Source organism: Bubalus bubalis, chromosome 5, assembly GCF_019923935.1.
Source record: "Bubalus bubalis isolate 160015118507 breed Murrah chromosome 5, NDDB_SH_1, whole genome shotgun sequence".
NCBI lineage: Eukaryota > Metazoa > Chordata > Mammalia > Artiodactyla > Bovidae > Bubalus > Bubalus bubalis.
This window is the reverse complement of record NC_059161.1, coordinates 80,278,793-80,292,767: the sequence shown is the minus strand read 5'-3', so window position 1 is coordinate 80,292,767 and position 13,975 is coordinate 80,278,793. Positions and strand designations below refer to the sequence as shown.

The 13,975-nt window shown below is 47.9% G+C and overlaps 1 protein-coding gene across 1 annotated transcript; it reads right to left on the bottom strand.

The window, feature by feature from the left end:
• Positions 1–239: 239 nt before the first annotated feature.
• Positions 240–10,342, bottom strand: CHI3L1 (chitinase 3 like 1; the record flags this gene model as incomplete). The annotated part of the gene is given in 10 exon segments (NM_001290968.1): positions 240–876; positions 1,049–1,165; positions 1,667–1,849; positions 2,413–2,536; positions 5,332–5,453; positions 7,396–7,546; positions 8,316–8,372; positions 8,891–9,092; positions 9,995–10,024; positions 10,248–10,342. Coding segments are annotated over 10 exon segments (1,152 nt in total). The 3' UTR covers positions 240–735.
• Between the last annotated feature and the right edge of the window lie 3,633 nt (positions 10,343–13,975).

The following is a 13,975-nucleotide window of genomic DNA, read 5'->3' as shown; positions in this document are numbered from 1 at the left end:
GAAGTCTGGATGACAATGAATTTAAGATCTAGAAGGCCTCCAGCACTCTTGGGTTAAGCCCACATCCAATGAATCTGGTGATGCTTGCCACTTTGGGGGGTGCCCTGGAGGCAGCAGAGGACAGGGTGGTCTCACTTTCTGCACCTCAGGGCTCTCTCAAGTCTGAGAGAAAGGATTCCAGAAGAGAGGTGGGAGGTGAGCCCAGTGGGGCCACAGATACTGAAGCAAGTGCCAACAACGGGTGAACCGTGGTGCTTTATTGAGCAGGTCCAGAACCAGCAGGGGGAAGTGGGATGGAGGTACAGTTATGTTCCCGGGAAAAGGTTTCAAGCCAGGCCTTGCAGATGGTGTAATTACTGTGGTTGCTGCTTCTTATAAGGCTGTGTGGCAGCCGAGCTTGCCAAAATGGCGTCCTTAGGCGTCAGGCCCAGGAGTAAGCAAGGGGAAGAAATCTCCTGGTGTCGGGCTTGGCGCTGCTGAGCATTCTTGTTCGTCAGCAGATTTGTGCTGACCCTGTGCTGTGCGCTGTGCGCTGTGCTGGCCCCACAGCCCCACCCCAGCCTGCCCCTCAACCAGAGCTGAGCTCAGACTGCGGAGCCTTGGCCCTCACATGGGCCCAAGGAAGGCAGGCTGAGGCTCAGTGGGGCCCCAGCAGGGCAGGAGATCAGGCTTCTGGTCAGTCAGAGCCAAGTGTGAGAGGCATCTCTGCCCCACTGTGAGCCCAAGGGCAGAAGGCTACACCCCAGCAAGCACATCCTTGATGGCATTCGTGAGAGGAAAGGCCAGGTTCTGCCCACAGAAGGTGCCCCGGAAGTCATCCAAGTCCAGGGCCCACACCATGGCGCCAGCCAGCTGCCTGTTCTTCAGGTACCGTGCCTGGTGGGGAGACCCAAGGCGGGCGTGGCTGGGTTCCCGTGCCAGGGTGCACATGGGGGCATGCTATCTAGACGACACTGGGACCGAAACACCCCTGTAGCCAAGCCCCACCCTCAGTGCAGGGGGCGTCCCTCTCGCTTTTCATCTGGGGGGTATGGCCTTGTGAACATACCTTGTTTTTGACGCTCTCCTGGTCATCATATGCCACCCACTGGTTGCCCTTGGTGGCATAGGGGACCTGCTGGTCACGGAATCTATGGGTGGTGGCTCCGTGGAGGAAGTCACAGATCTGAGCAGAGAACAGGGCAGGGGTGGCTGGAGAGCTGTGCTGAGACGTTGCCGGTCACTGGGGGGATGTTACCCCCCAAATCTATTGCAGCCCCTTGCTTCATCCTGCAGGTTGCACCTGCCCCCTAGAACCTGCAGATTTCATGCAACTTTACTTAAAACAGATGCAAATATCCCAGGGTTCTGTGGCTGCTCTCCACTGACACTGAGGACTGGCCAAGGCAACTCAGAGCAGCAGAAGTTGGGTCAAAACAAAACAGAACCTCCCTCTTGGCCATTGCTTTTTCCTGGGCCAAAAGGAAGGCCCCAACTTGGTGGCCAGAGGGGATGAAGACTTGATGTGCCTGCCCTCCTCCTCCCTCTTCTCTAGAGTGCTAAGTCTGCTGGAATTTTTTTTAATTTTTTTTAATTTTCAAAGGAGTAAAATGGGGGTGATTTGGAGGGCCAGCTTCCCCAGGGTTGCTGATGCTGTGGGAAATCTTACCTTCTTCCTAGCTCATACCTCATAATAGGCAAGGATCCCTTTCTCCTTGGTGAACTGGCCTGGTATTCCCGGCCCTGAGATGGGGGCTCCCACATCTGTCTTGGAAGAGGCCAGAGTGTAGCTCTTCCCAAAAGTGGGGATACCCATCACCAGCTTATTGGCTGGAGCCCCCAGCCTCAGCATGTAGCTCACAGCATAGTCCTGGGTGTGGGAAGGGCGGGACAGTTTGAGCAGTTAGTCTAGGAGGGAAAAGGTCGTGCAATTCCCACTGCTGCCTTGAAAGGAGTTCCAGATCTATATGCATCTGGAATTCCCTTCCTTCCGGAAACTTATAATGTCAGTCTAAAAAGCACTGTACAGTTTCCATCTCAAAGAAATCCTCTCAGGTATAGGAAAAGATGCTGTTTCGTAGTTGCAGAAATCAGGTGCCTGGCTCACATTTCACAGCAATCAAATGGCAGGGCTAGACTAGACTCTTGGCTTCTCAGCCCCCAGCCCTCTTTTGCTGTCTCCCACCTGCCCTGTGCCTTCACCCTATAGGCCCGTCAGGAGATATCTTGATTCTTTATGTACGTATCACCTCCTCAGTTCCCAGAGCCATGGAGAATGCATGAACTTTGCACCTCAGATTCCTCATCTGTGAAGTGGGCCCCTAACCCCTCCCTTACAGGTTTACCAAGCAGTGGAGAGGTTGGTGTGTGAGCTCTGGCAGGCAGCAGGCGTTTGTGGCCCCCTCTCAGCCTTCCCTCCTTTGGGAAACTCACAGCATTACTGAATCTGTCAGAACTTGCATCTTCCTGGCCTCGAAACAGGGGGCTGTGATGTCCTACTGTCTGGCGCCAGGCTCCATGAAAGTCATAGGTCAAAAGGCTGATGAAGTCCAGGTGTCTATAGAAGAGTGGATGCAAGGCAAGGAGAAAAGTTTAAAAGCACACCACCCCAACAGGATGTGAGCAAGAAAAACAGGCAGTCATTAATCCAAAATCTGGTAGAACCCAGTGACCAGACTAGGCTGCTGGACCTAGGCTCCTGCTCAGGGTCCCACAGGAGCATTCAAAGCAAGAACAGGGCTCTTCCTGTCTGCACCCAGGACACAAGTGGGAGCTGCCCTCCAGCACATCTCAATCCCTACTCTCCAACCACATTCATCTTTGAGAAAGCAGATTAATATCATCAGTAACTAGCCTTGTGGGGAAAGAGCAGGACCAAAGGATGGCCTGAAACTATGATTCCTTGTAATAGGGAGTAAGCTTTCTACACACACAGATTAGGGGTCTCCAGGTGGATTGCATGAATATGAGCTTTAGGTGTTTGGGGCAAATAATTGAGAGCCACCTCATTCCCACCCTCTAAGTGATCAATGATCACTTGACCACCCTCAGTGATCAAGGCAAAGAAATAGAGGAAAACAATAGAATGGGAAGGACTAAAGATCTCTTCAAGAAAATTAGAGATACCAAGGGAATATTTCATGCAAAGATGGGCACAATAAAGGACAGAAATGGTATGGACCTAATAGAAGCTGAAGATATTAAGAAGAGGTGGCAGGAATACACAGAAGATCTACACAAAAAAGATCTCCATGACCCAGATAACCACAATGGTGTGATCACTCACCTAGAGCCAGACATCCTGGAGTGCAAAGTCAAGTGGGCCTTAGGAAGCATCACTATGAACAAAGCTAGTGGAGGTGATAGAATTCCAGTTGAGCTATTTCAAATCCTAAAACGTGATGCTGTGAAAGTGCTGCACTCAATATGCCAGCAAATTTGGAAAACTCAGCAGTGGCCACAGGACTGGAAAAGGTCAGTTTTCATTCCAATCCCAAAGAAAGGCAATGCCAAAGAATGCTCAAACTACCGCACAACTGCATTCATTCCACACGCTAGTAAAGTAATGCTCAAAATTCTCCAAGCCAGGGTTCAACAGTACATGAACTGTGAACTTCCAGATATTCAAGCTGGATTTAGACAAGGCAGAGGAAGCAGAGATCAAATTCCAACATCTGTTGGATCATCGAAAAAGCAAGAGAGTTCCAGAAACACATCTACTTCTGCTTTATTGACTATGCCAAAGCCTTTGACTGTGTGGATCACAGCAAACTGTGGAAAATTCTTAAAGAGGTGGGAATACCAGCCCACCTTACCTGATTCCTGAGAAATCTATATGAAGGTCAAGAAGCAATAGAACTGGACATGGAACAACAGACTGGTTCCAAATAGGGAAAGGAGTATGTCAGGTTCTATATTGTCACCCTGCTTATTTAACTTATATCCAGAGTACATCATGTGAAATGCTGGGTTGGATGAAGCACAAGCTGGAATCAAGACTGCTGGAAGAAATATCAACAACCTCAGATATGCAGATGACACCACCCACGAAGAAGAAATAAAGAGCTTCTTGATGAAAATGAAAGAAGAGAGTGAAAAAGCTGGTTTACAACTCAAAATTCAAAAAACTAAGATCATGGCATCCGGTCCCATCACTTCATGGCAAATAGATGGGGAAACAATGGAAACAGTGAGAGACTTTATATTTTGGGCTACAAAATCACTGCAGATGGTGACTGCAGTCATGAAATTAAAAGATGCTTGCTCCTTGAAAGAAAAGCTATCACCAATCCTAGACAGCATATTAAAAAGCAGAGACATTACTTTGCCAACAAAGGTCCATCTAGTCAAAGCTATGTTTTTTTCCAGTAGTCATGTATGGATGTGAGAGTTGGACTATAAGGAAAGCTGAGTGCTGAAGCATTGATGCCTTTGAACTCTGGTGTTGGAGAAGACTCTTGAGAGTCCCTTGGACTACAAGGAGTTCCAATCAGTCCATCCTAAAGGAAATCAGTCCTGAATATTCATTGGAAGGACTGATGCTGCCACTGAAGCTGAAGCTCCAATACTTTGGCCACCTGATGGGAAGAATTAACTCATTTGAAAAGGCCCTGATACTGGGAATAATTGAAGGCAGGAGGAAAAGGGGATAACAGAAGATAAGATAGTTGTATGGCATTACCAACTTGATGGACCTGAGTTTGGTAATGGACAGGGAAGCCTGGCATGCTGCAATCAATGGGGTTGCAAAAAGTCAGACACGACTGAGTGACTGAACTGAAGTGATCAATTAAAGCAATTAAAACAATGAATCTACATGTGCCTGAGACCCTAAAGAAGATTCTAGTCAGAGTGAAGAGTCTTTGTCTCTTACTCTTGGGTTTCCTAAGATCCATGTTTTGTTCCACCAAGAAATCAAGCTGCTTGGCTGGAGACTGCACATCGCCACATGCATAAGGAGGCAAGGCGAGGAGAAGGGACAGGTGGACAAGAAAGGGGAGTCTCTGCAAGACAGAGTCCCTTGAGGACTCTCCAGCAGCCTAGAAATGAAAGGTATTATTAACTGCTGCTTTGCCCTTCCAGAGACTAGTGACTGGCTCATTTATATAACTCTCTCTACTTCTTTTCCCACAAACATACATTCATAGCAATTTTCTCAATTGGTCAGCACAATATCCCAAGTGAAAAGGAAAGATAGGGATTATTATACCCCTTTTGACAGATAGGAAGGCTGAGGCACAGAGAAGTGATGTGACTTGCTCAAAGTCACTCATCTCTGGAGAAATTGGGACCAAAAGCCTGGTCTTCTTATTGTACACAGACTGCCAAGGCGGAGTAGGTCAGGAGACTCACCGGGATATCTGGGCGATGTCATAGCCTCTGTCAATAGCAATCTTCCCTGCAGGCACTGCTGCGCTGAGCAGGAGCTGCTCTGTGCCTGCTTGGGCTTCCCTTACAAACTCAGCCTTCATTTCCTGGTTGGGAGAGAGGCAGGTGAGTGACAGCAAGCCTTGTGGAGAAAGATCTTTGAGGATGTCATTGGCCTTCCCTGTCTGCTGTAATCTCCAACCAGACCGGAGCTTAGTGGGAATGATAAAGTGGTCCCATCTGCAGGCTCACCCATCCTTTTCCTAAAAACAGTTTGGGCCAGTCTCATCCCTACACCCCATGTGTACTCATCAGTATTCCATTTTTCTTTATCCTGCAGGGACCATGAGAATAAAGAGTGATCCCGCTTGGTCCACAGATAGAGCTGGAAGACATTTGCTGTTGGTCTGTGCTTTGTTTAAGGTAGTAAATGAGAACACAAAGTTAAAGTGATTCATACTGACTGCTGTTCAGTCTGTTGTTCTACTCTGTTCAGTCGCCAGGCTGTGTCTGACTGTTTGCGACCCCATGGACTGCCGCACACCAGGCTTCTCCATCCCTCACCATCTCTTGGAGTTTGCCCAAGTTCATGTCCATTGAATCAGTGATGCCATCCGTCTATCTCATCCTCTGTCCCCCCCTTCTCCTCTGCCTTCAATCTTTCCCAGCATAGGGTCTTCTCCATTGAGTTGGCTCTTCACATCAGGTGGCCAAAGTATTGGAGCTTCAGCTTCAGTGTCAGTCCTTCTAATGAATATTTAGGATCAATTTCCTTTAGAATTGACTGATTTGATATCCTTGTAGTCCAAGGGACTCTCAAGAGTCTTCTCCAACACAACAGTTTGAAGCATCAATTCTTCAGTGCTCTGCCCTCTTTCTGGTCCAACTCTCACATTCGTACATGACTACTGGAAAGACCATAGCCTTAATTATATGGACCGTTGTCGGCAATGTGATGTCTTTGCTTTTTAATACACTGTCTAGGTTTGTCATAGCTTTCCTTCCAAGAAGCAACCATCTTCTAATCTCACGGCTGCAGTCACCATCCACAGTGATTTTAGAGCTCAGGAAGAGGAAATCTGTCACTGCTTCCACCTTTTCACCTTTTGTTTGCCATGAAGTGATGGGACTGGATACCATGATCTTCTTTTTTTTGATGTTGAGTTTTAAGCCAGCTTTTTCACTCTCCTCTTTCACCCTCATCAAGAGGCTCTTTGGTTCCTCTTTGCTTACTGCCATTAGAGTGGTATCATCTGCATATCTGAGGTTGTTGATATTTCTCCCGGAAATCTTGATTCCAGTTTGTAATTCACCCAGTCCAGCATTTTGCATGATGTGTTCTGCATATAAGTGAAATAAACAGGGTGACAATATACAGCCTTGTCATACTCCTTTCTCAATTTTGTACCAGTCAGTTGTTGAGATTCTAACTGTTGCTTATGGACCCACATAGTTCCTCAAGAGACAGGTAAGATGGTCTGGTATTCCCATCTCTTTAAGAGTTTTCCACAGTTTGTTATGATTCACACAGTGCAAGGCTTTATTGTAGTCAATGAAAAACAAGTACATGTTTTTCTGGAATTCCCTTGCTTTCTCTATGATCCAGCAAATGTTACTGATACTGTGAACAATTTGTTTGATTGCTCTGCCCCTAGGGTAACTAGAGATGCTTGGGCTGCCCCCAGATGGAGTTGAGTATCCCTGATTTAGTGCATGCTTGGGAGTGCACAGTGTCAGTTTGAGAATGAATAGAGGACAATGATGCTCGACTAAGTGGCAGTGAGGAGTAGGTGCCCCGGTTAGTGGACGCTGCCTCTTAGAACCCCAGCCCACCTCCCCCTGTTTTCAGAGGATGTCTTCCCTGCTGTGTCAGACCTCAGGACACAGGCCTGTTTGTCTTACCTTTGGTCCAGATCTCAGGACTCTGCAGCAAGGAGGCTTTAGTCTCCCTTTGCCTGCCTCAGGAGAACATGCCCGAAGATAGCTTCCTCCCTCCCCACTCCTTGGTGCTCCCCACCTCCCTGCCCCTTTCCCCGACCCGACCAGCACCTTGACCAGAGTGGTGAGATGCCGCTTGTCTCTCCACCCGGGGTAGAGCCATGCTAGGTCCAGTCCATCAAAGCCATGGGTCCGCAGAAATGGTGGCACCGACTTGATGAAAGTCCTGCGACTCTGCGTCTTGGAAGCTATCTTGGAAAATCTAGAACCAAAATCACCACAGTAGAGTGCTCAGCACCAAAATGCTGGGTGCCTTGGCCCCTTGGAGTGGTCTCTGGGGCATGTGCAGCTGGGAGCCTGAACTCACACAGCTATAGGAGGGCATGGTTTGGACAGGACCCACTTCTAATCATCTTATTAATAGAAAGAACATGTGCTTTATAATCAGATATCCCTGGCTCTGTCACCTAGTAGCCAAGCCATTTTGAGAAGATTATAACCTGAGTCTTAGTTTCCTCATCTGTAAAACAGGCATAAATGTAATATCTCACAGTGCTATTATGAGGATTACATGTGATGGTGGTTGGACAGGATGCCTGACACATAGCAACCACTCAATAAATGAGAGCTGTTATAGCCATTACTTTAACTCTTTTTAAAGCTGCTCCAACTCTACCCACTCCAGGAAGTCCTCCCAGGGTCTCCACTCCCAAATTCCCATTCATTCCATCTTGCTCCTTCCAACCCTTAGGACAGTATCCCCTCAAATTTCTTTGTTTTCATGTCTGAGAAGTAGTAAAAAGAGCATTGGCAAGAAATCAGAACATTGACTGCCATCTTGCTGTGTGTCTCTTGGCAAGTTCCTTACCCTTTCTGAGCTCTGATTTCATGATTGCATGTGATACAAACTCCTGACAACCATTCACGTCCCTGTGCCTGACCATTCTGGGGTCCCTGTGACCTTCATCCCACGGATGTAGAGAAACCTATGCTTCCTCTTATCCCATCATCCTCTGGGGGATGCATCCTACCTTTGAGAACCAAAGTTCCATCCTCCAACAGATAGGAGGGTCTTCAGCTTGGGGTTCCTGTGGGGCACAGAGAGGCAGGAAGGCTGGGGTTGAGTGAAGTTGCCGTGACATGGGGTGACCCCATGTTTAGGAAGCTGTAGTAGGCTTCTAGCTTTGGGTAGAGGCTGAATCAGGCCTCCAAGGCCCTTCCAACCTTGAAATTCACTATTCTAAGGTTTTCTAAGTATTTATGGCACATATTCTGAGATGTGTTGCCCATTTTTGTTCCCTCCAGTGGGAAGCCACAATATGGCAAAATAGAACCATGAACATTTTCTCTGTGGAGAGGCACCTACAGGGGACAGAGAGAGTTCCTTCTCCCAGGGGAGTTCAGCTATGCCTTTTTCTGCAGGCTTCTTCTATACCCTGACCTCTGCCCTCATCACTTCCTCCCATTTGAGCCAAGGCTCTCCAATTCTCCACCCAGAAGTGAGTCCTGGGGACCTTGCCCATCCCCTTGAGCAGGCGTACTCTACCCTGAAAGCAGCCCTCCTAACCTCCATCCTTCTCCTGCCCTGGCTAGTCAGTGGCCCAACCTGTTCTTGAGCGTGTTCAATGTGTCATAGAGCGTCACGTCATTCCACTCCCAGGTGTCGATCTCATTGTTGCTTATGTTGGCAAAGCTGTAGATGACATGGGTGCACAGGAAGGGGTCGATGGCGTCTGGGAAGCAGCTCCCATCACCCTCCCGGTACTGGGACCAGCTGGTGTAGTAGCAGATCAGCTTGTATGCAGCACCTGAGGAGAAAGCTAGGGTGAGCCCTGGGCCAAGGTTGAGCCAGGGACCCTCTGGCTGGGGCCCTGAGCTGAGCACCAGTGGGGTTTTGGGGAGGGGTGGGATGGATGGGTAGAATTGTGAGCATAGTTAAAATTCTCAGTGAAAGCAACTGGCTCAAGGGAGTTCTCTGTCTGGTGAAAATAAAACCTATTTTGAAAATGCTTAGGAAAGATCAAAGTATATAAATATACTGCAGACTAAGAACAGAACACTGTAGGGAGTGAGGAGGCTCTGATGAATAAAGATGAGATGGGACTTGGTACAAGTAAGGAAGGTTCCCTGGAGGCTTTGAAGGAAAGGAGTGGCCTAGCTCCAAACAGCCAGTGTTAGAAGACCTTTGCCTTTCAGGAGTCCTTGGTCTGAGAGGCTCTGGCCTGTCTCTTCTCTGCCTTCATGGGGAAGGTACCCCTGACTTGTAACCCACCCAGAATGGCAGTCTCCGGGCCCCTCAGTCCATCCCCCTAGCTGAGACACAATAACCCAGTGGGCTGGAAAGTTCCTGCTCTCTTCTTTTTCTAATTTCTGCTGCTGCGGAGCAGGCCTCTTCTGCCCTCTTGATTGGAGTGGGCATCACTCATACACGCTATTCCTGGGCTCCTGTTAGTGGTTCCCACTAGGCTATTGGTTGAAGCCTTCTTTGAACCTGAGCCTTTGAAAGCTTTTAATTTTGAAAAATAGTAAATATACAGAAAAGTAGAGAGTAGTATAATAAACATCTATATACTCATCACCTTGGTTTAACAAATGCTAATGTTTCTGAGCCATTTGCATCACAGAAGAAACTGGGAAAAAATGCCAAGTTCCCTTCCATATAGCCCTCACCACACCCCCACCTTCCATGAGTTAAAAGAAGGTTACTCACAGCTCTGGAGCAGCACCAGGACCACAAAACCTGAAGGGAAATCCAGGATGAGACCCCCTGCAAGCACCTCTGGTCCTCCCTCCTGCTCCCTGCACCCACCCTCCACCGCCACAGAATCCAGGGCCTCCTCACACCAGGAACCTCCTCTCTCTCCCCTGGCTCTGCACCGCCCCTTCTCCAGCCCACTGCCTCTCCCCACAGCAGGTAGGAGGCCAGTCTCTGCAAGCAGTAGCTCTGCGGCCAACCCAGAGACCTGTCTGAGCCACCCTCAGCCCCATCCTGGCTGCAGCAGAGGAGGGCATGGCGCGGCCTCTTCCTGTGCCTTCAGGTTCCTGCTCCCCAGCTGCCTGAGCAGGACACTTCCTGGGCCTCCAGCTTCCTCTTATACGTACCCTTCTCCACTCCCCTGCACCACAATCCTCCCTTTACTGGAAACCGAGCTGTGTGTCAGTGAAGGAACTGGCAGACTGTGAAGTGGCGGGGGAGGAGCACTGTGGGCCCCAAGAGGTGGATTGGGAAACCCTGGAGAGTCTTGAAAACTTGGGCCAAGTCTTCCTGAGGCATCTGCCAGTAGAACAGCCATTAGAAGGATGATCTGGGGGCTCCTGGGCCCAGTGACTCAGCCTCCCACTCACTTTTCTCCAAAAGTCAGCAGTTCCCCTGCTTTTCTGGCAACCCCTACCTTTGCCTCTCCAGCCCTCTGTCCAGGCCTTTGGCCAGGCTGAAACTGGGCACAATTGAATTCTGCAACCCACAGCACCTCCAAACAAGGCTGTTATTTCTTCTCTCCCTGATCCCGGCATCACCCTGCCTGACCTCCTCTCCTCCTCTCCAAGCCTGCTTCCCATAGCAGCCTGAAGGTCAAGGTGAGGGCCAGAGAGCCTTTCAGCAACTGACATGCTGATTGTTTAACAAGAAAAGCTAGGGAGGAGTGGGAAGTTGCTGAGTGGCACTCTGAGACCTGCTGCTGCTTTCCTTCCTTTTGAAATGCCAGTTACAATGAATGAGAAAGAATTTGGCAAGTCTGGGGCTTCAGTGAAATACCAAGAAGTAAAAATGCAGACAATTCAGTTTCCCTCAGGAGCAGATAATCTCAGATCAATAACCTCCATTCCCTTAGCTCCTCTCTTTTGAAACCCAAGTGTAATGATACCACCCCTTTCTAGATCCCTTGGCGATTTTTTTTTTTTTTTTTTTGGTCACTCTTCAGATAAGAACAAAACTTCTTAACAAGGCTCTGCATGATTTGTCCTATTTGTGGATACATTTTGAGCCAAAGATCCTGGACAACTCCATTCTTCGTAGGCTACAAATGAATTAATAGGCAGGGAGTGAAAAATCCAGAACTCCAGTTGCTGGAATAGGTCAGAGGGCTTCTCAATAGATACCTTTACTTTGACACTAACATTCGGTACTAATCTGATGTTAGCCACACTGGTTTCACAGCCCTCTCTTGGTGAGGTCTATCTCTCTGTGCACTTCTCTTCCTTCCTCTCCCTGTAAAACTGAAACAACTCTTCACTGAAAGAAATGGTCAGACAGCAGTTTGTCCAGAGTCATACTCATGAACACTAAAGGGTCATTGCTTCACCCTTTTAAAGTAAATAGCCTTCTTTTGTACCCTAGATAATTGACAGAAATGATAGTTCATAATAACCTTTCTTTGTTTGGGGCACTGGGAAATAGACTTCTTCTAATGTCTAATAGAAATATTACAGTGGTAGGTATGTAAAAATTTTCATAACAGGGTGCAGGATGTTAAGAAAACACCTACTTTCACTCTCCTCCTTTGTTAAAAATTATTTCATAGGCTTAGATTGGCCCACGCTTTATCCTGTGCTCCCCTAAACCCAGTTCGATCAGTTCCACATGTCATGCATGAATGTGGCCAGAAGAGGCCAAGACATTGCCTGGGGCTGCCCCAGCATGACTGGCCAAGGGTCCCAGAGCACCTCCCAACCTCATCTCATGTCCTGCCCCCTTCAGCCCCTGTAACCCATCCATTCATTCCATCTTTCTTTTTTTACTTTTTGTCCGCGCCACGTGGCATGTGGGCTCTTAGTTCCCTGACCAGGGTTCGAAACCAGTGGAAGCACAGAATTTTCATTGCTGGACCGCCAGGGACGTCCCAATGCCCTCTTTCTTGAACTTTCTTATATTTGCTCTGCTCTCATCCACCACACAGCTTTTGCATATGCCATCTACTTGCATGTCAATAACTATGAAGGGCCTGAGATTTTATACTACTTGCAAGCTAATGAGATAGACAGCCAGTCTTATGGATTCCGGCAGAAGACACAGAACCTTAGGGCAGAGACAAAGGACTTTTCATGTCACAACAAGCAGCAGGAACTCCATGTTTGCATCATTTCTTGTGATGAGGCAGCTATTTGAGTTGCTGCCTAAGCATTTTACAGTATGAGAACTCTACTCACACCCAGAATCTGGCAATTTAGAGAAGAACCCGAGTTTAGGATTCCAGCCACAAGGTCCTGCTTTGCATTTCCCTGGGCACCTTTTAAAATAAAATTTTTAAGTTGAGCCCTCGAAAAGTAAGTGGTGCTCCTCAACCACCTTGTAAGTAAAAGGTGCTTGTTCTCTTTCTCCTGCCGGCTTGTGACAGAGCACTGCTCCTACCCCCAGCTCATTGCATGCCTCCCTCCTCTGTTTCTGGAGTCTGTAAGTAATCCTGCCACTTCACTTTCTTTGTGTATTGAAACTGTGCCTTCAATCAAAACAGCCCCAAGGTTTTCATTTCCCCAAAATCGTAGCTGATAGTGAAGGAGCTTCCTGCCCACCCTGTGTGCATGGCTCCTGCCTCCTCTGTCCGCAGGTCATAATCCGCATATTCTTAACTTAACACACTTACTCATCCTTCAGAATGCAGCTCAGCAAGCACCTTAAGAAAAGGCAGACTCCCCTGTGAGGGAAGATCCCTACTGGGGTTGTCAGAGTACTTTGTACCTCTCTTCCTAGCACATGACTCTTAGAATTTTACATCTTGTGTGTGAGTGCGGATGTCATTGATGTCTGCCTCCCTCACTAGTCTATAAACTCAGTAAAGGCAAAGACGGGGTCCTGTTCTACTCACATTTGTGTTCATCCCTAGTGCCTGCCACATAGTAGATGCTTAGGGAAGTATTTATTAAGTGACTGAATAAATGAAAAAATGACCTCAGGATGGTACAAAACTCCAAACTCTTCTGCTTTGAGTTTGGAACCTGAGGTGCTAGAAATTTCATTTTTTCAATAGTTATGTCACCTTGTGAATAACCAACTCGGGAGGTACAATGAAAACCCAGAGAAAGCACCCTGACAATTTTTCCCTGATCCAATCATTCTAATCGTCTGCTCTTATCCTTCATTTACTCATGCAACCAATGCTAATTGAGCACTTACAGTTGCCCTGTACTGTGGGAGGCGGTGGAGGCAGAAAACAGTGAAATCAGAGAATCAGCGCCTGTCCTCATGAAGAACGTGGTCTGCAAAGAAGATGGACATTAAACAGCGGCTCATATAAATCAGTGATTTATTACAACTGTGAAAAGTTCAACAAAGTACTTCTGAGGGTTAGGAGAGTTTATAAATGCTGTGGGTGGTCAGGGAAGTCTTCCTTGGGAAATGATGTTTCAGTTGGAAGGGGAAGAACAGGTGCTAACCTGGCAAAAACATATGAGGCAGGAGAAACAGAAAAAGCCCATGATGGGAAGAGGCTGCCATGTTCCAGGACCCGCATGGATTTAAGAGGTTGAAGCACGAAGTATGGTAAGGGAGGCACCTTGGTGGCCCAGACAGTAAAAAATCTGCCTGCGATGCAGGAGAACTGGGTTTGATCCCTGGGACAGAAAGACCCCATGGAGAAGGGAGTGGCTAACATAACAACTCCAGTATTTTTGCCCAGAGAATTCCAGGGACAGAGGAGCCTGGCAGGCTACAGTCCATGGGGTCACAAAGGGTAGGACACTACTGAACGCCTTTCGC